At 40.4% G+C, this 26,855-nt stretch overlaps 1 protein-coding gene across 1 annotated transcript in view; it reads left to right on the forward strand.

Annotated features, from left to right (window-relative positions):
• The window catches only part of KIF6 (kinesin family member 6), a 380,232-nt gene that overhangs the window by 159,595 nt on the left and 193,782 nt on the right, over positions 1–26,855 (forward strand). The window contains exons 11-13 of the mRNA XM_047103038.1: positions 20,050–20,155; positions 21,245–21,383; positions 25,972–26,187. Of these exons, the coding sequence (XP_046958994.1) occupies positions 20,050–20,155; positions 21,245–21,383; positions 25,972–26,187 (461 nt within the window). The remainder of the gene's footprint in view (positions 1–20,049; positions 20,156–21,244; positions 21,384–25,971; positions 26,188–26,855) is intronic.

Here is a 26,855-nt window from a genome sequence, read left to right on the forward strand (position 1 = left end):
ATCTCCAAATAACATGTAAATCTGAGTTCACAGTATACATCTGATTCCCAGCAGAGGCACACCAAAGTAAAAGGTAAGATGCCTTGGGGCGCCTGGGTGGCTCAGTTGGTTAAGCCTCCGACTTCGGCTTAGGTTATGATCTCGCGGCTTGTGAGTTTGAGCCCCGTGCCGGGCTCTGTGCTGACAGCTCAGAGCCTGGAGCCTGCTTTGTGTCTCCCTCTCTGTCTGCCCCTCCCCCAGTCGTGCGCACGCTCTCTCTCTCTCCTCTCTCTCAAAACTAAAATAGTAAAAAATTAAAAAAGGTAAGATGCCTCATGCAAGTACCCCATTTCCTCCTCCAGCTGACCCTAGCTCAAGCATTCAGAGCCTTTCTAATCTGGCATTCACAGGCCCTCTTATAGAAGTGCCGCTTTATTGCCTGCCTTTAAATCCTTATAGGCAAAAGACAGACATCCCCCAAGACAACCCAAGGACAGGCTGTTAGCCTGCCCTGATTGGCCTTGAAAACAAGCAGCCCTAGTTCTAGTGACCTAACTGTAAGGAGCTAAGCTCAGTGACGCCTCAAGACTGGGTATTGTTGTACTCTGTTCCTCAGAGTAAAAACATACCTTGTTTCACTGCACTTCACTTTATTGCACTTTGCAGATGTTGCATTTTTTACAAACTGAAGGTTCTGGATGACCCTTCATTGAGCAAGTCTATAGGCACCATTTTTCCAACAGCATTTGCTCACTTGCTATCCCTGTGTCACATTTTGGTAATTCTTGAACTATTTCAAATGTTTTCCTTATTATTTTATTTGTGATGGGAATGTGCGATTAGTGCTGTTGGATATTACTATTGTAATTGTTTTTTTTTTTCAACGTTTATTTATTTTTGGGACAGAGAGAGACAGAGCATGAACGGGGGAGGGGCAGAGAGAGAGGGAGACACAGAATCGGAAACAGGCTCCAGGCTCTGAGCCATCAGCCCAGAGCCCGACGCGGGGCTCGAACTCACGGACCGCGAGATCGTGACCTGGCTGAAGTCGGACACTTAACCGACTGCGCCACCCAGGCGCCCCACTATTGTAATTGTTTTAGGGCACATGAATCACACCCATGTAAGATGGCAAACTTGATCGACAAATGTTGTAGGCGTTCTGAGCACTCTACCAACTGTCTCTCTTCCTCTCCTTGGGCCTCACTGTTCCCTGAGACCCAACAATATTGAAATTAGGCCAGTGAATAACCCTACAGTGGCCTCTGAATGTTCAAGTGAAAGGAAAAGTCACACATCTCTCACTTAATTTTTTAAAAATCTTTAGTTTTGAGAGAGAGAGCGAGCACGCAGGGGAGGACCAGAGAGAGAGGGAGACACAGAATCCAAAGCAGGCTCCAGGCTCTGAGCTGTCAGCACAGAGCCCGATGCGGGGTTTGAAGCCACAAACCGCAAGATCATGACCTGAGCCGAAGCTGGAGGCTTAACCGACTGAACCACCCAGGCGCCCCGCACGTCTGTCACTTTAAATCAAAAGCTAGAAATGATTAATCTTAGTGAGGAAGGCATGCCAAAAGCCAAGACAGGCCAAAAGCTAGGCCTCTTGCACCCGTTAACCAAGTTGTGAATCCAAAGGCAACATTCTTGAAAGAAATTCAAATTGCTACTTCAGTGAACACACAAATGATAAGTGAAACAGCTTTATTGCTGATACGGAGAAGATTTTAGAAGACTAAACTAGTCACAACATTTCTTTGAGACAAAGCCTAATCCAGAGTAAGGCTAACTCTCCATTTCTGCGAAGGCTGACAGAGGCGAGAAAGCTGCAGAAGAAAAGTTTGAAGGTGTGAGGTTGGTTCCTGAGGGCTAAGGAAAGAAGCTGTACCCACAACACAACAGTGTGAGGGGAAGCAGCGAGTGCTGGTGTAGAAGCTGCAGCGAGTTCTCCAGAAGGTCTAACTAAGATAATGATTGAAGGCAGCTACACTAAACAACAGATTAGAAGGGGATGCCACCTAGGACTTTCATAGGTAGAGAGGAGAAGTCAGTGCCTGGCTGCAAAGCTTCCAAGGACAGACCAGACCGACTCTCTCGTTAGGGCCTAATGCAGCTGGTGACTTTAAGTTGAAGCCAGTGCACATTTACCATTCTGAAAATCCTAGGGCCCTTCAGAATTATGCTGACTCTACTCTGCCTGTGCTCTATAAATGGAAAAGCCTGCTTGACAGCACATCTGTTTACAACATGGTTTCCTGAATATTTTAAGCCCACTTTTGAGACCTTCTGCTCAGAAGAAAAGATTCCTTTCAAAATGTTACTGCTCATGGACAATGCCCCTGGTCACGCAGGGTCTCTGATGGAGATTTACAATGAGATTAATGTTTTCATGCCAGCTAATATACCATCCATTCTGCACCCCATGGATCAAGGAGTCATTTCAACTTTCAAGTCTTGTTATTTAAGAAATACATTTCATAAAGCTCTAGCTGCTGTGGATAGTGATTCCTCTGATGGATCTGGGCAAAGTCAATTGAAAACCTCCTGAAAAGGACTCACCATTTCTAGATGCCATTAAGAAACATTCGTGATTCATGGCAAGAGATCAGAATATCAACATGAACAGGGAGTTGGAAGAAGTTGATTCTTGGAGGACTTTGGAGGGTTCCAGACTTCAGTGGAGGAAGTAACTGCAGATGTGGTGTTAACAGGAAAGAGAATTAGAAGTGGAATCTGAAGATGGGGCTCACTGGCTGCAATCTCATGATCAGACTTGAATGGTTGAGGACTTACTTCTGACAGATGAGCAGAGAAAGTGGTTTCTTGAGATGGAGTCTACTGCTGGTGAAGATGCTGTGCAGAATGTTGAAATGACAACAAAGGATTTAGAATATTCCATAAACATAATTGGTAAAGCAGAAACAGGGTTTGAGAGGATTGACTGCAGTTTTGAAAGACATTCTACTGTGGGTAAAATGCCATCAAACAGCATTTTGTTTTTTGTTTTTTGTTTTCTAATTCTGTTTTTTTATAATATGATTTATTGTCAAATTGGTTTCTATACAGCACCCAGTGCTCATCCCATCAAGTATTTTGTGATACACAGAAATTGGTCTTGAAAGGAAGAGTCATTCGATGTGGCAAGCTTAATTATTGTTTAAAGAAATTGGCACAGCCACCCCAACCTTCAGCAACCACCACACTGATCAGTCAGGACCATCAACATCGAGGGAAGACGCACTGGATTGCGACTCACTGAAAGCTCAGATGGCTAGCATTTGTAAGCAATAAGTATTTTTTAATTCAGGTATATACATTGATTTTTTAGACCTAATGCCGTTTAACACTTAAAGGACTATAATACAGTGTAAACATAACTTATACACTGGGAAACCAAAAAATTCGTTTGACTCACTTTATGGTGGTATCCACTTTATTCAGTGTTCTGGAACCAAACCCACACTATCTCCAAGGTATGCCTGTATTCCCCATTCTTACCCCCATCCTCTTGGCCTAATTTCCTGAATGGTTCCCTCTCGTTTATCATGAACTGATCATACTGGTGACCATTGCCACAGCCTCAAGAACTTGGCACAATTAATGTCAAGGTAGCTATTGCCTGGTGTATAATTTTTTCAGTTTACTGGAGAAGTCAGATTTCCCCTTCTTGTTCACAAACCCACCTTTTACTGTCACTGCTTTTCAACTGCTTTCCTCATCAGTATGCTTTCCAGATCAGTCACCTAGCATGTGCGGGGCAGAGTTCCGTACTGTACATTTACTTTTCTATTTAATTGGAAACCCTAGTTGAAATTTGCAGGCACTTGTTTCCTCTTTATTTCCACATCTCACTTTGTCTTGTGTTCCCTTGTTTGATAATCATAACTCTTCCTTTAAGTTTGGAAGAAGAAAGCAACCATCAGGAGACCAAGAAGTTGCTAATTATCAAAGAAATGCAGATGAAAATGAGATGCAGTTTTTTGCCAGTCTTATTGGTAAGAATAAAAAGATGATATCCCGTGTCGGCAAGGGCACAGGTGAGCTCTTACTCTGCAGGTAGAGTGGATGGGGCCAATGGGGGCTGCCACACAGAGGAGCCTGGTCCTGAAGCCAGGGGTTAATCCCATGTGTAATTTTCAGCTTGTTCCCCCTTGCTGGACAGCCGTGAAGAGCATTTGTACAGATTTTTCAATGGGTATGCTTTTTGGCTTAGCAATTTAATTTCTAGAAATTTGTTTTTAAAGTTGAATGTACAAAAATGTATGTAAAAAGTTATTTTTACATCATTTACAATAGGGAATTGAGTTGTGATACATTCATTTAATTGACTATAATGCAGCAATTATCAATGTCAATGAAGACCTATTTATATATTGACCTGGGTACACTTCCAAAATATGTGTTCTGTTACTTTTGTGGCAAAAAATGCATTTATATGTATACACTTACACACACACACACACACACACACACACACACTTACGAACAAGTCTGGAAAGGTAAACACTAAAGTTTCACAGTGTTATCTCTGGGTTCTAAGATTGGAATAATCTTTTTCATTCTATATTTTCTAAACTTTTTGCATTGGGCATGCATCACTTTAAGATCAGATGAAATAAAGGCATTTAAGTCATGTTCAAGATACAAAAGTGAAATACTCTCTAACTCATAACATTTTCCTTAAGTTATAACCAAATCACTCGGCAAACATGCAATAATAATTATGACAAAATTAAGTGCCATGTATTGAGTGTTTGCTGATAGGCATTGCATTAATTTTTTATATGCATCATCTAATAAAAACTCCACAATAATTTCATGAGGCAGATAACATGCAGCTAGCAAGATGAAATACAGAGTCAGAATGTGAATCCTGTTTTGTCTGTCTCCCGAGCTGTTCTTTTGTGGCCCTTGAGCCACAAAGAAGTGAGGTGTAATAATGACCCTCACCCGGATCCTGTTTCTGAGGCATTTACAGGGCAAACTGCAAGCTGTATTCTAGAATGGGCTTGCTCTTTCCACATTATTCACTGTCAGAAACTAAAGTCTACCTGGAATTCTGGACTGTCTTCACTGTGGTTCATTCACTCTGTTGTATAGAAATGATCTTCTCCAGAATGTCTGATAAGAGACAAGGTGTGGAAATGTATCCCCCTTTGTACCCTAAGGGATTGGCTTCTGAACTAAGATGGAAAACAGGGCCATAAAGTAAATATCCACCCACTGCAATTGGCTCATTTTTGGTATGTTAGAAACAGATTCACCAGTGCTTGTTTTAATACTAGACAGTTTATGTACAAGTAACCACAGCTGATAAAACTCAAGAGTTCATGCCAATGATGAAATTCCTCATAGTTCAAGTAATTGTGGGGCCACTAACCTATGAGGTAGTTGCTAAGAAACACAGGGACAGATCCTAATTATTCTTGTTAGCCACCATTTGGGTCAAATGACTTAACTTTTCCAAAGTTCATGCCTTCATTCTTCATTATTATCAGTCAAAGGGTAATAGCAGAAATGTATGGGATTTTTGTTTGTTTGTTTCAGTCAGTATCACTGATTTCACAGAAACATGTTTTCAGATGGCTTATGTTGAATATGTCACACGACTAGACATGTGGAGATGATGGCTCAGATGACTGGAAAGAAACCCTGGGATCACCTCTTGCCCAACCTCATAAGCACAGGATATTACTTACTCTTTGGGGACTCCCTGGGTAACCCTGTCCTGCCCATGGCTTCCCCGGGCATCCTTCCAGGTAGTGCACAGAATCTTCTTCCTTGTCTTAGCTGGGCTTGGAACCATTGTGTTTCCTCACTCAGTTAGGAAAGTACAGTTTACACATATTTGTTTCTAAAAGATTTGAGTTTGATATTCATGTTTTAGCATTCTCGATGTTCTTTTCTTGAAAAGCACTTTACGACTTTCATAAATATTCTTTGCAGATAGTATGTAAGTTTGTGATAACTTACTATGTGGGTCTAGTCCAGCTGTCTGCCCTCTCCTAGGGTAGGATTGCTTCTGATTCTAGCTTAGGTACCCTTCTCTCATGGTTCTGGTTCTGCCTTGGCTTCTGACTCAGGGGAGCTGTCCCTCTGCCCCCACACTGGCCACGCTTTCTGGTTCGAATGTTGACCCATACTTTTGTTGTTAAAGCAACTTCTCTGCTCAGTCCGTAAGTGCCCCCAGTCAGCCTCTTAAAACGCAGACTTTTCTACCGCAATCACACAACCTCAGCAGTGTGTGCAATAGTAAGTTCCTTGCTTTAGCTATTTTTATTTCTGCTTGCCACAGCTCAGCTCTTTACAAAGGCAGGGCATTTTAGAGAGGCTGACTTGAATCAGAAAAATGCCTGGCCAACAACTTCTGCCTCTAAAAAGGCTGTTTCCTCAGAGGCACAAAGAAAAGGCTGTGTCCTCAGCCCACAGCAGGGGCATTAAACAAAAGACGGTACTTTGTGCTGGAATGGCAGGGTGGGGACAACCAAGATGAAATTAGTGACAGACTCTGGCTTTAGGGAGCTTCAGCCTTGTAAGAGAGACAAGACAAATACATAGATATCGGCGATGTGAGGTAAAAGGTGGTATACACACACCTAATACAAAGTGTGGGATAGTTGGAAAGGCAGAAATTACTTTTTTTTTAATGTTCATTCATTTTTAAGAGACAGAGAGAGAGCGCGCCTAAGTAGGGGAGGGGCAGAGAGAGAGCACTGCACTGACAGCAGTGAGCCTGATGCGGGGCTCAAACTCATGAACTGTGAGATCATGACCTGAGCCCAAGTCAGACGTTCAACCAACTGAGCCACCCAGATGCCCCAGAGCGGAAATTATTTTTGAGTGGGAAGATCAGGGATGACTTTTGGCAGACCCGTGAATTGAGACAAAATTTCAAAAAGAAAGTTGGACGGGGAGAACATTTCAGATAGAGGAGGATCAATACGATCAGGGGTGTGTATGGTCTGGTTTCCTTATTTTATGGATTCATAAACAGATCCAGAGAAATGACGTGACTTCCAGAAAATTTCTACCGAGTTGGGTTTTTTCCTGAGATCAGCCTTCACCAATGCTGGCTCCCCGAGAGTTCTAAACGGTTTTATCACTCTCTGAATTTTTAGCTTTAAAATCAGTTGAAAGTGCAGTGTATTAGTAGTGGCGTGGAAATGTTTAGGTGCTGTGGACAGGACTTGCAGTATTTTTGATGCCCTGAGGAGAGAACAGCAGCATCAGGCCTCGCCTGTCTTTATTACCGGTGGGTGGGTTGGGAACCCGGCAGCAGTCGTGTGTGCCCTTCTGCATGCCCGGGGCCAGGCACCACAGCCACGCGCACCCACAGGCCAGCTTGGCGCTGGATGGCCTGCGGACTTCCTGGCTTTCTGCTTAGGGTGGCCAGGTCTAGCAAATAAAAATGCAGGACATCCAGTTAAATTTGAATTTCATATAAACAACAGATTTTTAGCGCGTGTGTCCAGTGCAATATTTGTAACCTGATTTCAGTTTTTTTTTTATATGATCGGAGTTTTTATTTGCATAATTTCCATGAGTCGTTTTGCCTTAAAAACAACTAATTGGCATTTGTGTTTGGCCCTTAAAAAAAAAAAAAAAGTACCATTGAACATGGCCTCAGAGATTTTTAAAGATCAAGATCCAGGGGAAGTTAAGGTGAATAGACTTCAGTATGTCTTACTGTCTTTATATATCCAACACCTGCTTCATGGCCGGCAGGCAGTAAATGTTTTCTGAATAAACGTAAGAATGAAGAAGTTAGCACATTCGTGATTTTTATTCCCTATCATTTTAGAGTCTCCCTTTATGCAGTGACAAATTTAAGCCCTAAATGCAGTTCTTTCCTACCTGTGTTCAGTGGGGAGAGAATGAGAAACATCTCCTATCATGGTTAGTGTTTCCCGAAAGATTAATTCACACCTCCTGAATAGGAGTGACCCAAGTAATCAAGCGTTGTTTACCAAAAAAAAAAAAAAAAAAAAAAAAAAAAGTGAGGGATTATCTGCTAAGTGGTCCTGGGTTCACATCTCTTGGATCCTGGGCATCCTTACTCTGTCTTCTAATATGGCTGGCTATAAAGCAATAATCTAAGCTTTGCGGATTAAATATCCCAGACGTCATTAACGGCTAATGCTCATTTTATAAGAGATCAGATCTCTGAAGTCATTCATGAGATATAATTCACTACAGATGAGGTCTCTCCACTTTGGTACAAAGTGTTTTTGGTCCTGACACTCCATTTTGAAGATATTAAAGCAAAAACTAAAAGCATGGCCTACAGCTTGTGTTAATTATCCTTGGGTAGTTTATGGAAGCATTTGAGTTCTTAAGACATAGTTATCTAATATGATTAAAAAGGCCTGTCTCCATGTTAGGGCTGTTTCTGTACTTTAATGCTTATTTTATTCTCCTATAGTTTAAGTGCTTTGTGTTCTAATAGGCCAAGCGAATGAATATTGAAGGCAGATAATGAAAAGGGGAACAAGGTGTGAATGGTGATTTTATTCGTTGGACTGTGGTTGACACACTGGATTCTTTGGGCCTGGACAGCTCTTTCATCAGAAGCCCAAGTACTTGATTCTAAATTAGAAAGTCTTGAGTGGGAAAGCATGAACATACTGTTTCATTCTTCCAGTTATTTAATGCTTTCTCCACTTCTAATGCTTTTTGCTCGTTGGGTTTTGTGAGCTCCAGGGAATTCTTGTCAAAGAAGGAATGAGCCCTTCATCACAACCAGCAATACTTGTATTTCTCTCTTGCTTTCCCCAATAACCTTTTCACAGGAAAAGTTTGCATATACATGGAGCTGGGTATTTTTAAAGACTTCCTGAAACAAATGTTTGCTCTAATTACAGTTTTATATAGTTTATGCCACTTGAAGAAAACCCACAGTGTGAAAATGTGCACTTATGGAAATAATAAATTATAGCAACGTCTAACACCTGGTTCCTGATAGCTTGCTCAAAGGATGGATAAACAAATGCAGAAATAGCCACCAACCACTGTAATCGAGGCCATAAAATAAGTAATTAGATCATATTAACAAATCAAACCCATCTGGAAGCAACAGAGGAATGGCTTTGGGTTTTAACCAAAGGACCTAATTCATTCCAAGGACCCAATAATAGCAAATAAAGTGTATCTCTCTCCTATAGCATCAATGTCAAGGAAAGCAACACGAAATGCTGTAAATTAACTTTTTGAATTTCATCTGTTTTTTTTTTTTAATTTTGCTTTGAGAATGTAGGGATTTTATAATTTTTTATTTTACCAACTCTTCATGTTCATTGTGGAAGAGTGCTAATGGACAAAAAAACAAAAAGAAAATAGAAACTACTGGTAATTCTGCCACTCAAAGATAATAATTGTTGGGGCGCATGGGTGGTTCAGTGGCTGAGGGTCCTACTTCAGCTCAGGTCATGATCTCATGGCTCCTGAATTCGGGCCACATCAGGCTCTGTGCTGACGGCTCAGAGCCTGGAGCCTGTTTCAGATTCTGTGTCTCCCTGTCTCTCTGCTCCTCCCCTGCTTGTGCTCTGTTTCTCCCTCTCTCAAAAATAAATCAACATTAAAAAAATTTTTTTAAAGATAACAACTGTTATTATTTGGTTGTAATCCTTCAACATTTTCAATGAATACATATAAATATGTATTTTAATAAAAATGAACTCATGCTTTATTTACTGTTTTTAAACCTGTATTTTCATTCAATTGTGACACCTCATATCAATATGTATGTACATCTTTAGCATGTGGGGACTATGTACAGATTTGGGGGGATTTGTGGACTCTTCACCCACAAAAATGTATACAAAATTTTGTGGGTTGTATGTGTATATGTATAACTTTAGGGAGAGATTACAGTCGTACATCTTCCGACTCAAGAGCATATTAAGACTCTCAGTGTGTTCTTGTCTTCTTCATTCTTTCTCTGTATTTTTCCTTTTCTTTTCTTTCTTTCTCTTTTTTTTTTTTTTTTGAGAAAGAGTGAGAGTGTACAGGAGAGAGAGAATCTTAAGTAGGCTTCATGCCCTGCACAGAGCCTGACGTGGGACTCAATCTCATGCCTGTGAGATCATGACCTGAGCTGAAATCAAGAGTCAGACACTTAACTGACTGAGCCACCCAGGTGCCCCTTCACTTTTCTTTATGTAGGTCCTACATCATTGTTTTTAACTGTTTAATGGTCATTTTTAAGAAGACATTTAATATTATTAAGTTTTCAATATTTCTTTGATTTTTATTGCGTCTTAGGGTCTCTTGTTAACTTTGTAAACCCATCTTTAATTTAATGTAGAACTGAGTGTAATGTATGGCTCAATTTACATAAATTTGTTCTAGATTTATATTACATGAACACGTTTCATATACATGTTTCATATACATATGTTTCATATATGTTTCATACACATGTTTTATAAACAGCTGTATACCATTTTCCATATGATAGAATAATACTAATTATTTATTTTGAAATGGAAACATATCCACAAGGATTTACTTTGTATTTTTACATAACAAAATCTTTTAAAATCTTTCAAAATTTTTACAACTTTTTCATTAAAATAATATATATGTTCTGCATTTTTGTATATAAATAAACCAAGGCTGTTGTTTAAAATTTTTGCTAAAGGAACCAGCTGAGAAATGTTTATCTCTAAAGTTCAGTGTTATCTAAAAATATAATTTTCATGCAAGACAGAATTATAGAAAAGGAGTTCAGAGAGTTGGAGCAGGGGGCGGTTAAAGCTCTCACTATGCCTTCAAATTAATGGACTGGCAGGAGAATCTGTCAACGGAAAACTAACCATGGAGACATGTAACAGTGGGAAAGCCCAATCCATTTCCAAAGGCCCTATTCCTCCAAATTTCCCAGTCAACTTCTGTTCCATAGGTTTTATCCACTGAGGTCCCCATTCCTCTCCACCCCATTCCTATCCTTGCCCCACCTTCCTATCCCTGTCCCCCCAAACCACCACCACCCCCCCACCTGCTCCCTTCCTGCCACTCTCCCCACTGTCTCCTGTCTTTCCTCATTCCCCACACTTGATGTCCTCACCATCCCAAGTCCTCAGAGGGGCTTTCTTGGTAGCTTCTGCACACTGTAATCCAGTTGTCCTTTTTCCCCTTGCCTTAGGCATCTGTCTCTTTCTACTTGTTTTAACTTCTCTCTCAGCTCCTTCAGCCTCTGCTGCAATGGCAGGAAACATTTTCTACCGTGTTTCTGTTGACTGTTATTGCTGCCTTCCCAAATGTGACTTGTCTTTTATAATATATTCCTACCTCGAGCAGTGCTGCTCGCTAACTAGCCTCTCTACCCCCATCCTACCATGCCACCATTCTCTTTCCTGCAAGTCAGTTTCTCATTTATTATGGATTTATGTAGATGAGATTCATGTTTGTAGGAAACACAAATCACATAGTGTTTGCCTATAGCAAACAAAGAGTTCAAAAGATCCATACAGAATTTAAAGAGGTGGTTATTAGTATCTGTAGATTGATGAGTTTATGTTGTTTTCATTTCTTATTTACATTTGTGCTAAACCACTGAACCTGTCTATGTCTACTTAAGGTAAAATGTTTGATCATTTCAAGAAATATGTGCCTTTAAATTGGGTATGTGAATATCTGGATTGACAAAATCAGAATCAATTTTTATAACTTCTCAAAAGCCTTCATCATTGCATTATAAAAGAGCTTTTAAAATATGCCTTTAAAAAAATACTAAAGTGCTGGGGGAAAAAAAACAAAAAAGCAACAACAAAAACAAAAATCAAAAGTCTTCAGTATCTTCAAAGTTGTTTTAGTTTATTTAAAAATTATTTCAAATTAGTGTTTGAAAATTCCATAAACTGAAGTACATGGCCGCAAATGTACTTTCCTATAAATAGGCCATACATTCACCATTAAAGAGGCAAACGAGGGGCGCCTGGGTGGCGCAGTCGGTTAAGCGTCCGACTTCAGCCAGGTCACGATCTCGCGGTCCGTGAGTTCGAGCCCCGCGTCAGGCTCTGGGCTGACGGCTCAGAGCCTGGAGCCTGTTTCGGATTCTGTGTCTCCCTCTCTCTCTGCCCCTCCCCCGTTCATGCTCTGTCTCTCTCTGTCCCAAAAATAAATAAACGTTGAAAAAAAAAAATTTAAAGAGGCAAACGAGTGTGGGTTTTGATGTGGATTTTTCACAGTTGCCATTTTAAAACACTGGAGTCTCAAGCAGTTGTGCAGTTATACACTTGAGGTGCCATAGAACTGAGCTTTTATAGAGGTCAAGGAAATACTCATTACTGAGACAAATCTTGAAGGTAAACTCTGCATAGGAATTTCCTCTGCAACATAGAAACCATGAATTTTCTGGCCGCCTACTGTTATTAAAAAGGGCTCATTCCAACAAAGTGGCTGACATTGAACTCAATTCCTTGCACATGAGGGTCCATGTCTTTCACTTACTGATTAGAGCTGGGGGAGTGTGTAATGTATATAATACTTGTCACAGACCAAAAGAAAAAACTCTTGAAGTAACCACCTTTAAGCCAATTGGGAATGCTGCTTTCAGCAGAATCTAACAAAAAATAAACATGAAACTAATGACCCTGAAAAATATTTGTATAGTTTCCTTTGGTCATGGTCCTGTTGGCACACTTTCAAGCCTTCAGTTTTTCGTGTCCTGTGGATTGTAGTTAATCATAAATTGTGAAAGTTTTGTTCTTATCAGAACTTTCTTTTTGTAAATTACATGCTATCCCAACACTGTATGTTTTAGAGGTCACACTGCAGAAAAGAGGCCTGTCATGTTAGCAAAGTCAAAATAAAGGCTTCCTTTGCCCCCCACCATTAGGTCTCAAGAACCTCACTGTCACATCCTGTTAAAAATTCTTTTCTTTGAGTTGCCAGACACAAAGTTGAGCTTGTGGTTTGCATCTTTATTTATTAAAAAATAAAAAAATCTATGAAAAAGGTTGAATGGCCAGTACAAACTTAGTATAACAGGGATTATGGCAAGTGCAAGGTATTTTGCTGAATTGATTGAGAGGCTTTGTGATATGTGCAGAAAGAGTGGATATTTCTGATTCAAAAGACCTGTTTTTAAATCCTGTTTTCTAAATTTGTAACAGGATGCGAGTTACTTGACTTCTGAGCTCTCCTGTCCTCATCTATGGAGGAGGGAAAATAATTTATAGGCTTATGGTACAGATCAATAACAAAAGGCATATGTGAGTTTCTGACGTGTAATGGATTTTCAATAAAAGTAGTAATAAAATAATTGGAGAAAGGCAGTTATAAAGAGAACCAGACTATGAGATTCTCTCTAATTCCTTTTCCAATTAAATTAAAACACACACACACACACACACACACAGTGGCCAGGACATAGTTGACCATCAAGGGATATTACTCTTTAACATTGCAAGTCATTGTTTGGTTTCCAGGGCTGAAAAGACACGTATATATTCCTGACTCAACATTCAACAATAGATGGGATGCCTGGGTGGCTCAGTCGGTTAAGCACCCGACTTCAGCTCAGGTCATGATCTCACTGCTCGTGAGTTCAAACCCCGCATCGAGCTCTGTACTGACAGCTCAGAGCCGGGAGACTGCTTCAGATTCTGTCTCCATCTCTCTGCCCCTCCCCTGCTTGCATGCTCTCTCTCTTTCTCTCTTTCTCTCTTGAATATAAAATTAAAGAAAAAAATTTAAAAAAATTTTAAAAAAACGTTCAACAATAGATTGCCTCATTGTAATGCCTCTTAAATATTAATGTGCATTTAGATGACCCAGGAATGTTGCTGAAGTGCAAATTCAGCAGGTCTGGTATGGGGCCTGAGTTCTTGTTCAGTAGGTCTCGGATGGGGCCTGTGACTCTGCATTTCCAAGAGGTTCCCAGGTGATGCCTTTAAGTTGACTTACTGTTCACACTTTGAATCTCAAGGCATTGATGGTCAATAAATAAGACAATAAATATCCTCTGTTTTTTCCTTGCAATATCTTATTTCATAGAGCATAAAGAGTTTAGAGATGATATTATTTCACACGTTTTCCAAATGAGAAATTTGTGACCAACAGAGGTTGATGAATTAGTTATAATTTGAGATCCTTCAAGCTAACGGTTCAGCTGCATTTCTTATCTACCATGGTCAATTTTTTAAATTGTGTAACTATTCGCCCATCCCTCCTATTTGGTTTTCATGTTCCTAGAAGTTAAGAATAATCAAGTTTCTTCTTAGATCTTTATCACTATTTTCCAGTTCTTTCTGAGATCGTTGCTCATGTTAGTATGTAACCATAGTTTGTCAGCATCCACACTACTTAAGCCCATCAAGAAACAGCCCATCTTTAAAAAAAAAAAAAATTAAATAATTTTGAGAGCGAGCAAGAGAGAGAGAGAGAGAGAGACAGAGAGACAGAGAGACAGAGAGACAGAGTGTGAACAGGAGAGGGGCAGAGAGAGATGGAGACACAGAATCTGAAGCAGGCTCCAGGCTCTGAGCTGTGTGCACAGAGCCTGACACAGGGCTCAAACCCATGAGCCGTGAGATTATGACCTGAGCCAATGTCAGATATTTAACCGACTGAGCCACCCAGGCACCCCAAGAAACAACCCATCCTTGATGGAGCCATCTTTAGTGGCAAAATGATTGGTAGAGGTCAGGCAGGTTTTGATGCTTTGGGGTATAATTAATATCAGTTAGGTTTTTATATCAGAACGCCTCCCTAGTGGTTTGGAATAAGCTGCCTACTCCTGCCTCAGAACCCATGAGAAGCCAGATGACCTAAGAGCCGTCAGCTCAGCGATACTAGGCATTTCCATGGTTCTACCACAAAATAGCCCTGACCCACCAATAGGGATATTTTTTATTGCCTTGTTCTTTCCACCTCAATATCAGAGGACAAGGTCCCATTGCTTTGGAATCCCTAGCCTTGTTTTTGTAAATTCCCTGGAATAAAATTGTGCTGTAGGACAATTCTGTTATCTTTGTCCCTCAATTATGAAGGCATGCTCCCTTGCCCCACCCCCCACCCTGGGACATAACTCCTGTAGTCATTCCTGTGGTTGAGGACCCCAGGTTAGGTATGCTCTTAGGAATGCCCATTCCTCTTTTCTCCCAGGTTTCTCACAACCAGTACCATAGACATAGGGTTTCTAACCCATGTTTAGAAGCTAATACTGACGGGAACATGTTCATAGAATTTTTTTTAACAAAGATTAATTCAGAATAATGAGAACATCATAATCACCCTCAATGTATAAATGATTTTAATTTAATAAACAGTTAAATGTAACATAATCATAAGAATGTTTCAGAAGAGCAAGTTTAGTTTGGATCACTGGTCTCTTTTCACAGTGAGATAATAAATGTTCTTGAGCCAAAGGCAACTGGACAGAAGTCTCAGGATTGCTGCTCTTTCTTTCCTTTTTTCTTTCTTTCTTTTGATCTTTTGTTCTTTCTGTCTTCCTTCCTTCCTTCCTTCTTTCCTTTTTCTCTTTCTCTCTTTCTCTCTCTCCCTCCCTTCTTTCCTTCCTACCCTCCTTCCTTCCTTCCCTTTTTTTATTTCTTATCTTCTGTCTTTTTGGGTGTGTTATAGTGTACTGTAAAGGGATTCATTGTTTACCTATCATAACATAGCATAAATATTTTTAATGTCAATAAATACACATTTTCACCATTTTTTAAATAGTTGCTTAACTATGTACATAATGGCAATAATTTAATTAATATGCTAATGTGGGGCATTCTGATTCTTTCTCAACTTCTCTTGTTTTTATTAACCAAGCTGGTCAGTGGCTTTGTTAAGATCTAAGCAACTGCTGCTCAGTTATTTCTTGCTTATCTATTCAACTATTTACCTCCTCAAAGAATTCTCATAAGTATGTTATTTCCCTTTAGATATACATTACCCAGCATGGTATTTAAATGAAGTTAGTAATTTTGCGATAGTATGGTAACTATAGGGATTAAAACCTCGGATTCTGACGTCAGCCTGCCTGAGTTTGAATGCCAGCTCTGCCATTTGCTAGCTGTGTGACCTTGGACAAGATATTCAACCCCTTTGTACCTTAGTTTCCTCACCTAAGGTAAGGGGATGATAATAGTACTTTTCTCACCTAGTTGTTGTGAAGATTAAGGAAATGATGTATTTAAAAGGTACAGAATAGTATCTAGCATTTAGTACTTGCTCAAGTAATATTAGCTACTTTTAATGAAATTAACTTGCTCTGCCTTTTTATTCACACTATTAAACCTAAATTCCCACCAAAATGTGGCTGCAGACAAACTTCATTTTTTGGCAAGAAATACTGGCAACAGAAAGAGAGGAATGAAGTGGTCTCAAGGAGGTAAAACACATAGGAAATATGGTCAGTTCTTGTTTTGTGTTCAGATACTGAATGTTTAGTACAGTCAAGTCGCTGGACTAGGCTACAGATGTCAGAGGCATCTCGCATAGTCACCAGACACCTGTCAGTCACCTGCCATTAGCCAGGTTATGTCTTCCAACACAGGTAGATTATCTATGATCTTTCCTGTCCATATGGATGAGAACTGAATGGCATACATTTACTTTTACTTCTCCCCTAGGATTCTTTCTCCTAGTGAAAGCAGAGAAAAAGTAGTGTTTGGTTTACTTGGGCTTTTCCTAAAGAACGGACTTTATTATAATCATTTGACCTCCCTAAAGAGCCTTTTCTGCAAACAGTTCTTCACTATCCAGCAGTGTTCTGGCATCTGGGAGAGCCCTCAGCAGGGGCAATGACTAGGTATGAACTTGGGAACTATTTTGGGAGATAGGAAAATGCAGGGAATTTGGGGTCAATCGTTCACTCTTAACTACTAGAGGAGTACATTAGGAACATTTGAATTAGCCATTTTTCTGCATTTTAATTGTTAGACCAAGTCCTTGGTTGTTAAGGAAATAAATTCTACAACAAATCAAAGGTATGAAGGAAAGCCCAGGCATTTTTCTTATCTAAAGAGGCTCTGTGGTCTGAAGCACTGAGAAAAAAAACTTGCATGTCAAAAGTCCTCATCTTCATTCTTAGTTTTGTACCAGATTTAGTTTTGTACTAGAAAAGGTAGAGCAACCCAGTTTTTTCATTTAGGCGGAAGTTCCTAGTCCTCCTTGTAAGCCTATACTATTACTGTTCAGGACAAGAGTCTTGATGGAGTAGCCAAAGCCTAGCGGGATTGAATGATCTGTGTGTGGTCACTCAGCTAATCAGCAGGCTTATTTCTTACAGTGCTTTCTTGTGGACTAGGATTCCACTTTGGCCCTCCTTCATGGGATGTTTCCTAGAATATATGCTTTCTGAACAAACTATAGAGAAGAAATTGTCTTCTAAAGAAGAAGCCAAAAGGAAGAATAGATTAATCATTGCTTCTAACCTGAGAGTATCTGTTGAAAATTGTATATATACTGAAAATCATAAATGTGGTTTTTTTTTTACTCTAAAGAGTGGGTATGTCCTAGAACTAATAGGGATTTTTAAGAGCTCCAGAATTTCTGAGAAACGTGTTCAGGGAAAATACAAGTAGGTAAACATTTGAAGCCTGGTTGGGTGGGAATTGTAGATCCAGTCCTCCTCATAGTTACAGAGGAAAGTAGCAACTATGAATATGTCAAATGAGTGTTCATCATGAGAGGATCAGCACACCCATGCTATGGAATACTATGTAACTATTAAAATGAAGTATATAATAATGAAATATATTAATGCATTAAAAATGTTATGAAATGAGGACAAAAATGAAGTGAAATGGAAGATTATCTGTGATAAATTGTTTAGAAAAATCATGGTGCATACTATTCAGAATGTGATCTCTGTGTTGTAAAAAGCAACATAAAATCTGTAAACACATGGGTATAGGTAGACGCCTTGGTTAAGAGCTAGATGAACATATTTCAACTATTAGCAGTAGATTTCCCAAGGTATTGAGAGTGAATAAAGAAGGTGAAAATGATGGCAGGGTGTTGGGGAGAGGAAACTGGAGAGACACATTTGCTTTATTCATATCTGCATTGTTTGAAATTGTTCTCATAAACATGTATTTTTATAATATTTTATATAAAAAGCCATAAAAAATCTTTGTATCAGAAATGAATCTCTTTGTGTGTCTGGTGGTTTGAAGCTCTGTTCTACAAAGAAACATGTCAGTCAGCAAATAGTGCAAATGACAAGTATTCCTCCACCTGAAGAAACTCCATAAAAAAATTATAATATAAATTGTCTCACACCTGTAAATATCAGCTGTCACATGTCACAGATTATAGGAAGAAATAAAAATGAAATCCAAAGCTGCTGTAGATGGAAATCATTACATCTAGTTTGAGTGGGCTGATACTAACAGCAGAAGGGAAATGTATACAGGTGAAAAAAAAAAAGATGCCGATAGTATGCAAATGTTTTCATAATAATATGAGAAAGATATGCTGCTGCTCTATTATGATACTTAGCATCTTAGATACTGATTGCCGTCCTTATACCTTCCTTATAAAGCATTCCATCCCAACACAGAGGAGAATAATTTCCCTGGAAATGAATCCGTTAACTAATGAACACATTTGTACTGAGAACTTCAAGTGTGCACGCTCTAGATACGGGTCGGGGAGGGGAGCACAAGGATGAATGAGAGCCAAACACTGCTTCGTGAAGCTTATAAACTACTGGGGAGCTAAGGCGCTACACTGGCTCTGGAGTACAATGGAGACTGTAGTAAGCACACAAATGCATAAACTGAACTAGGACTTCAGAATAGAGTGGTTGGATGGTCCCGCCAAGGACAGGTGTTTTGTTTTCTATTTTGTTTCATCTTAGAATAGGAAAAAATCTGACCATCATTATAAGCAGGAGGGAAAGAGTATGGAGAGGTGACAATGAGGTAAGAGAAAGGAGGTGATTAATAGGAGGTAACCCAGGGAGAAGCCTAAAGGGAGCCCAGGGGGCAAGAACTGGCAGGAGAAGGAAAGATATTACACAAAATATGTAAAAGAAAGAAGAGGACCTGAGTAGTAAGGAAGAGATGCTCTGAGGTGACGGAAGAGCAAATCGGAGGAGTCCTCAGAACAGCTCTGACTTTCTCTGTCGAGCGGGAAGTTACAGTATTGACAGAATGAGAGGCTTGGTAGGCTTGAGGGCTGTGGTAAGTCTTGGAACAGCCTCTGTGAAGAGTATATGTCAACCAGGGATTAGAACTTTTAGGTAAATACCTTGTAGGGCAATTGCTGGATTGTAGGGTAGTTCTATTTTTAACTTTTTGAGGAACCTCCATATTGTTTTCCAGAGTGGCTGCGCCAGTTTGCGTTCTCACCAACAGTGCAAGAGGGTTCCTCTTTCATTGCATCCTTGCCAACATCTGTTGTTTCTTGTGTTGTGGATTTTAGCCATTCTGATTGTTGTGAGATAATATCTCACTGTAGTTTTGATTTGTATTTTCCTGATGATCAGTGATGGTGAGCATGTTTTCGTGTGTCTGTTGTCCATCTGTATGTCTTCTTTGGAAAAATGTCTATTCATGTCTTCTGCCCATTTTTTTAAGCACCGGGTGGTATATGGAAGTAAGGAATCACTACATTGTACACCTGTCGCTAGTATTACACTGTAGGTTAATTAACTTGAATTTAAATAAAAGCTTTTTAAAAAAATAAGTCAACCAGGGAGGGTTAACAGGGTTGTGGAGCATCACTGAGGTCCCAGCTGAGGTGGAGTGCATTAATCTTTAATGAAACTAATAAAAAGAAAACTTTTGTATTACTTTCTCTGGCAATGTGGTAGCTAGGCATAGAGGCATGGAAATTCAGCTTGGCCAGAGGGCATGTTTTGTAGAAATCAAATGACTCAAATTGAAAGCCATGTATGAAAACTTATTGGAAATTAGTCAAATAGTTGCATCATTTCAGATTTCACTTTGTCAATATGTTTCTTTCCCCTTAAATTTTATAGTTAAATCAGATAACTATATTTTCATAAAGAAATGGGAACAGTATCCTGTACTTCAAATGTTAACCAACCAAGTAATACCATTAAAATTTCTAAAGTTTCTAGCTCATAGTTGCTTCTCATACATTATGTATTTTTAGGCTGGAAAAACTAATAACCTCCTTTTTGGAAGACCAAGATCCGGAGAGTAGACTAGAGGTTGGCACTGATATGCGTAAAATTCATCACTGTTTCCATTATTTAAAGGTAAATTTAAACATTTCCTCTAGTAGAAGCCATTGTCTGCCATGTTGAAACTGCAATACAGTTTGCTAGTTGACCAACTCTTACAACCCTGAAAAGATTAAGATCCAGCTTCTCATGTCCTGAATGGCATGATCTTCAAACAAAGCTGGGCTTATTGAACTTCTTCAGAGGTCATATCTTGCCTGCCAGTGAATAACTTGTAGTTATTTTTCCAGGAATCTCTACCTTGTACACAGAATAATTCCATGTTCAAGAACTATTTCTTTTCAAGATACATCAAGAAAGTTGTGTCCTGCATTTTCCCCAGCAGATTAGATTTATCCATATAAACCCTCAGTTTTTCTCTGCCTTATGTTTTACCCTTTCATGATGACACAGTGGGAATATCATTAACCTTTATTTCTACCTCACTTGTGATTTGGCATTCTTCACTATGATGATAAGCATTTGTTGTGAGTCTTCTATGGGCGAAGCCCCGGGAAAGCAAAATTGAATAAGAAAGGTCACGAAGGGGACATCTATGGAAAGAATAATTATAACACATCATAAGTGCTATTGTTTAAAGTGTAAATCAAATGGTATGGGGTTAAGGAGAAGGAGAAAGAAGTTCAAGAGGAGATAATGTTTGAGTAAGAATTTCCAAGTTTAGGGAAGGAGAGAGATGATAGCAGAGAAGATGAAGGGGAGGGGAGAGAGGCAGGGAGAAGAAGACACATGGAGCTAAGGCAGCTGCATTGGCAGAGACAAGGAGGCAAGAAAGGACATTCATGCCTGATTTGTGCAAAGAATTGTCAAAGGGGAAAAGAGTCCAAGAAACTAAGAAATTTGGAAAAGACAGGATGCCTGGGGGGCTCAGTCATTTGAGCGGCCGACTTTGGCTCAGGTCATGACCTCACTGTATGGGTTCAGTCCCCATGTCAGGCTCTGTGCTGGCAGCTCAGAGCGTGGAGCCAGCTTCGGATTCTGTGTCTCCCTCTCTTTCTGCCCCTTTCCCACTCACGCTCTCTTTCTGTGTCTCAAAACTGAATAAAAGTTTAAAAAAAAAAAAGAAAAGAGATACGGACTCTAAGCTCTTATTTCGTCTTACAGAAACTATTGAATGACAAGAAGATCCATGGAAAAAGCACAGTCTCTTCGGAAATCAAAGATCAAGACTGCCAAGAACCATTAAAAGAGGAAGAATATAAAAAGCTACGAGACCTTCTACAGCAGAGGGATAATGAAATCAGTATCCTTTTTGAAGTGATTAGGAACTTACCCTCTACTGGCTTAAAAGAGGAAGTGAGCACAATTCCATGTCTTCCCCTGGCCACATCACCTAGGTCCCCGCCCTGCTTCCGGTTCACACTGCTTCTTTTCATTTAGAAGAGGTCCCTTCCGCAAACAAAATGTAGTGGCTAGTGAAAAACACAGTCGTTATAAAAGAAAAAAAAAATTACTTTGTTTTTAGCCAGATACATTTACATTATGGGGGAGTATTTCAGTTTATTGAAAAGTGTGGTCTTTTTCACACCATCTCTTAACATTAAATTTTGTAGAAAATATATATTTTTGGACTATTCTGCTGTGTTCTTTCTGTTACAGTTCTGAGCCAAAAAGTTAGCGGGTTATCTTTAGCTAACTGACCGGACGCTGGGCTGACCACAGCCTCACCATGGCCCAGAATTTGTGGCTGGTGTGTGGGCGAAACTCAAATGGTGGCTGAAAACTGACAAATGGTATTTAGCTTATGAAGAGCAGAGATTGATTTAAATGTAACTTTTTATTTAAAAGCCAGATCTACTGCTTCGGGTTCTACTTACAGATGTTCCCAAATTTGGAAGTGAGTGAAGAGTGTTCAAGATAGAAACCTTTTTGGCTCTAGGAGGCAGTGTGTTTGGGGTCTGAGAGCAGGGAGCTGCCTCCAGTGGGACTGGGTGGTTACCTCTGAAGAGCCCCTGTTGGGTGGGTTAGACCTCAGGTCTCCGCAGCATTTCTTTGGTATTGTTTCTTGTCATATCTTTCAAGCTTCTCGTACAAGATTTGACATTGTCGGTACATTTGCAGACTTGAAACATGCATAAGAAGTTATTTTGGTCAGTTCTTACAGACAGGTGTTTTTGTTTGTTCGTTTTTAAAAAGCACCAACGGGTCTTTTAGCTTCAGTCAATGTGAAAAATGCGTGAAAAGAACATACATGAAGGACATCCACTAATAAAGAGGTAAAAGCAGACCACATACAAAGTAGGCACACTGCCTGATTGACCTCAGTCTCTACTTTGAGCCCAGTATTAGCAGACCCTGTATGCCTGATCCAAGTGAGTTTTAGCTCCTTTATCAGCCAGCCAGCAGCAGTAGGGTCAGCCATGTATTACTCTGCTGCACGAGGCCTTGTCTGTGAGCGCTGCCCACAGTCTCACCCTGCATTCCTTTTCTTCCTTCTTACCCTGTCCATCTCCAGGGATGCTCCCAGCCCAGGACTCAGCCTCAGCCCCAGTCCCAGTCTGAGCTCTGCTTCTTTTCCTAGCTTTGGTTGTCTTTAGGATCTGCTCCCGCTAAACACTCCGACCAATTCTTAATCCCCCTCTGGGCTTCTGAATGTGTGTGCCCATAGGAGGGGTGAGGTGAAATAGGACAGCCAGGGAACAGTCTGGGCTTACACATGTATGTTTACTTAGACAAGAGAGTGACAGAGAGACTTACCTCATCTCCCTGACTGCCAAATCCAGGTACCACTGCTTGTGTGGGGCTGCCCTTGGTCTTTGTTGACCAAGAACAACCTGAGCAGGGTCTCCTCCTTGTGAGACTCATATTCAAAGTGTTGGCGTGTAGGAGCCATAGTGAAAAGATCGCTGAACCTGAAGTTCACACCTAGATTGACATCCTCGCTCTTCATGCATTCGCTCTACAGCTATTCAGCAAAACTCTTTCCTACCCCTCAGTAGTAGGAACGTGAAGCCTGCCCTGCCAACCTCACAGTGGTGGCCAAAGCCAGTAAGGTGAGTGACTAGCAGGTGCTTTGAGCACTGTGGTGTTACATGGTGGGAGGTGGGACTCTGTACATGATGGGCAAACTCAGAAGGAAAAACAGCAGCTCAGATTTACTCATCACAAAGCTTATACTTATCCAATGGCTAATGACCAAGAAAGGCTGCTGAAATTTCAAAGCTTCTCATAGCCAGGTTGGAGGATATTTTCGTATCCTGTCTGTAGAACCACCAAGGTGAAGACTGACAGGAGGAATGAGAAAGACCTGGTCTGTAGGAAAAACAGGTGGTAATACTTGAGCTCAGCAAAAGACAGTAATGCAACCAAAATGACAGTGAATGACACTGAACATTCTTCTTGGAAAGGGAGAGAAAATGGTGTCATTTCAGTGACATTATCAGTATGAATAAAGTTCAGACTGCCCTTCACTAAACATGTAACAAACAGCATGTCATTTAGTACCTCGCACAACGAAGGCCCAAGTTCAACGGAATGGGCAGGGGAAGAAGACAAAGGAAAGGTGGGGAAGAAGGAAGGCAGCCAAGAAGATAAATCTGTACTCTGATCTTTATGAAATGTACCTCAGAACACTGTCTGTCTCTGCTTAAATTCTGCCAGGGCTTGCTATACTTAGAATGAACCTCAACTCCTTACTCCGGATCACAGGGCCCTACGTGATTGTGTGTCTGCCAAGCCCCTGATTTCACATACTATGTCTCTATCCCAAATATGTTAGGCTTTGGTCATAGTGTCCTTCTTGTTGTTCTAACACCAAGTTTCTCGTCCTTGGCACTATGGACACTTTGGGCTGTATAAATTCCCTGTTGTGGGGGCTGCTCTGTGCATCGTAGGATGTTTAGAAGCCTCTCTGGCCTCTACCCACTAGACTTCGGAAACAGCACCTGCCCCTCACTGCAGTATGACAACCAACATTGCTTCCAGACACGGCCAAATGTCCATTGGGTGGTAAAACTGCCAAGGCCCTTCTCCTTAGGGTTTAGCACTAGCCAGTAACTCTGCTGAGATACTCTTCCTCCAGCCACTGCTTCCTGTCATTCAGATCTCAGCCTAAATGTCATTAGAGAAGTCCTTTGTGAGCACCCAATGTAGAGTAGCCACTCAATCATTCTTGACCTGTTATTTTTTTTAATGTTTATTTATTTTGAGAGAGAGAGAGAGAGCAAGCACGAGTGGAGGAGGGGCAGAGAGAGAGGGAGAGAGAATCCCAAGCAGGCTGCACACTGTCAGCCCAGAGCCCAATGCAGGGGCTCCATCCCACAAACCATGAGGTCATGACCTGAGCTGAAATCAAGAGTTGGTCACTTAACCAACTGAGCTACCTGGCAGCCCTCTTAACCTTTTTAAAATTAGTTATCCAGCCCTTTCATTCTCTAATGTTTGGTTCATGTGCATGAAATCTGTCTTTCCCCAGTAGGACATCTGCTTTGTGAGAGCAAGAAGCCAATATACCCTTTCATTGTTCCATCCCTGTGCCTAGAACAGTGCTTGGCACATAGTACAACTCCACTGAATACCATTGAATGAGTGAGTGACTGGATGTTGCCACTGCAGTGTGTGAACCAGTGGAAGCCCCTGATGCTCTTGGTAATCAATTCCATATGAGAAGGAGTGGAAGATGTGGGCAGATCCCTGTTCTTCTCTGCTAGGACAAGGCCCAGATACCACCTCTGGTAAGGACATGGTTTTTTGAGGCAAAGAAGAAGCCATATCAAGGACTGTGAGAGAAAAAGTGATTGCACTTCCAGAAATCTCCCAAGAAGTTGGAGTCAAAGCTGAGGAGGAAAATGGAGTCTGAGCAGGCGTCTGAGCAGCAGTCTTCTCTCCCCACCGCATCCATATTTCCTCACTCCTATTTTAGTGAAGCCACCTCTGGGGATGGCGGAGTTCTGAGGTTCTCAAGTGGTGGCTGAGATTCTTCAGAGTTCTCAGCATCTTGAGCCCGAAAGAACAGCAAAGTGGGGTGGAATGCAGTGATGTTATCATCAGTGCACCTAGTATATTGAAATGGCCTGCAAGAGGGGCATTTTAAAGTAATGTATCTGTAATAAGAATTCATCTCTTTTCAGTTGCATTTGGGACCAAGATTTAGGGATTTTTTTAAAGTGACTTCAAGTCCCATTTGAATCTATGCTATGCAAACGTGTTGAATGTGGGGGTGCTCTGGCCACCAGAACTGATTTGGCTGGTCTGCCAGCGGGGCGGACTCTGGTGTTCTCCCTCTCTGCTCCTGCTGCCTCCTGAGCAGTTTCCTGGATTCAGGTCTTACTTACTCACAGATACATGCATAGCTCCACTGCCTGCTCCTACTAAGTGTTCATTTCTTATAAACCCTTTCATAAAAATTTTAAGTCTTTATATTTTAAACACCTTGGGTTTGCTAATTTTTCATATAATGATGCCATATTGACTAGCTTCCTAAACTGTCTGTAACTGGATAAATGACTTCAGGAAGTTGAAGTCTTCCTTTAGTGGTCTCTTTACCATGTGAAAAATAGCAAATATTATTTGGAATATTAACCTCAATTGAGACATTAGTGGTTTCTTTTAGTGTTTATTTATATTTGAGAGAGAGAGAGAGAGAGAGAAAGAGACAGAGGGGGAGAGGGGGAGGGGCAGAGAGAGAGAGGGAGACACAAAATCCGAAGCAGTTTCCAGGCTCTGAGTTGTCAGCACAGAACCCCTACATAGGGTTCAGACCCACAAGTGGTGAGATCACGACCTGAGCCAAAGTCAGATGCTTAACCGACTGAGCCACCCAGGTGTCCCAGAAACAGTATTTTGATCATTGCAATTTAGCATGAGTCACTAAATCCTTAATCAAGTTTCAGATATTCTGGTCAATATGCTAAAGAAGGAAAAGAAGAAAGCTCAGGATGCTCTCCACTCATCTGGCATGGATAGAAGTGAATGTGGACACTCACAGAGTTCACCTTTTCCACCTGGGAACCCAGAAGGTCTGAGGACTTTGCCATCCTCAGCTCCCACACAGGTCCAGGACGTCAACACTTTTGGGTACAGATCCAGTTTGCTCCACAGAAAAACAGGTCAGTTATATTTATTTATAAATATAAATTATATTATGTTAAATACAGAGAACCTAGGCTTAAATGAGAAAACATAGGCTATCATAAATTATATGTCTATAGAAAAAATAAATAAACATGGAAACGGTTATAATTTTATCATGCTGTTCTTCATCATTGTAATTCAATTGCTGTTATTATCACTAATATTTCTAGAGGTTTTAAAGTTGTACCAGCAGCAGCTTCAGCAGCAATAACAAAAATTCCCAGGTTAAGTTTATCCTCAAAAGGAAAACAAAAAACAAAAAACAATCCTGGCATTCCTCATTCTCCGTAATGGAATTCAGCATACCATTTTTTAGTTTGAAATATGCAAAGGTGAAGAAATGACAACTTATTTGTTAGAATTATTTTTTATAACTATCACAACTCTTAAATTAAATACTAGTTTCCAAAATTGATGACTGAACTTAAAATACGAAGTATGAATTATCACAGAGTTCAGAGGCAGAAATAGATGGGTCCAAGGCAACAGGAGAAAAGTTAACATTAGAGAAAGGAGCATATAACCTTTCCTCCACAGGAGGGAAAGAATAAGGACAGATGTTTCATTGCCAATGTGATGACACAGTATTTGTTTCTAAATCTGAATAAGCTCTTTGTAGCAAAATAATTTAACAATATTATTA

This window comes from Lynx rufus, unplaced genomic scaffold, assembly GCF_022079265.1.
Source record: "Lynx rufus isolate CCGP_SWC_20201006 ecotype Redwood Valley unplaced genomic scaffold, mLynRuf1.p SCAF_6, whole genome shotgun sequence".
Lineage (NCBI taxonomy): Eukaryota > Metazoa > Chordata > Mammalia > Carnivora > Felidae > Lynx > Lynx rufus.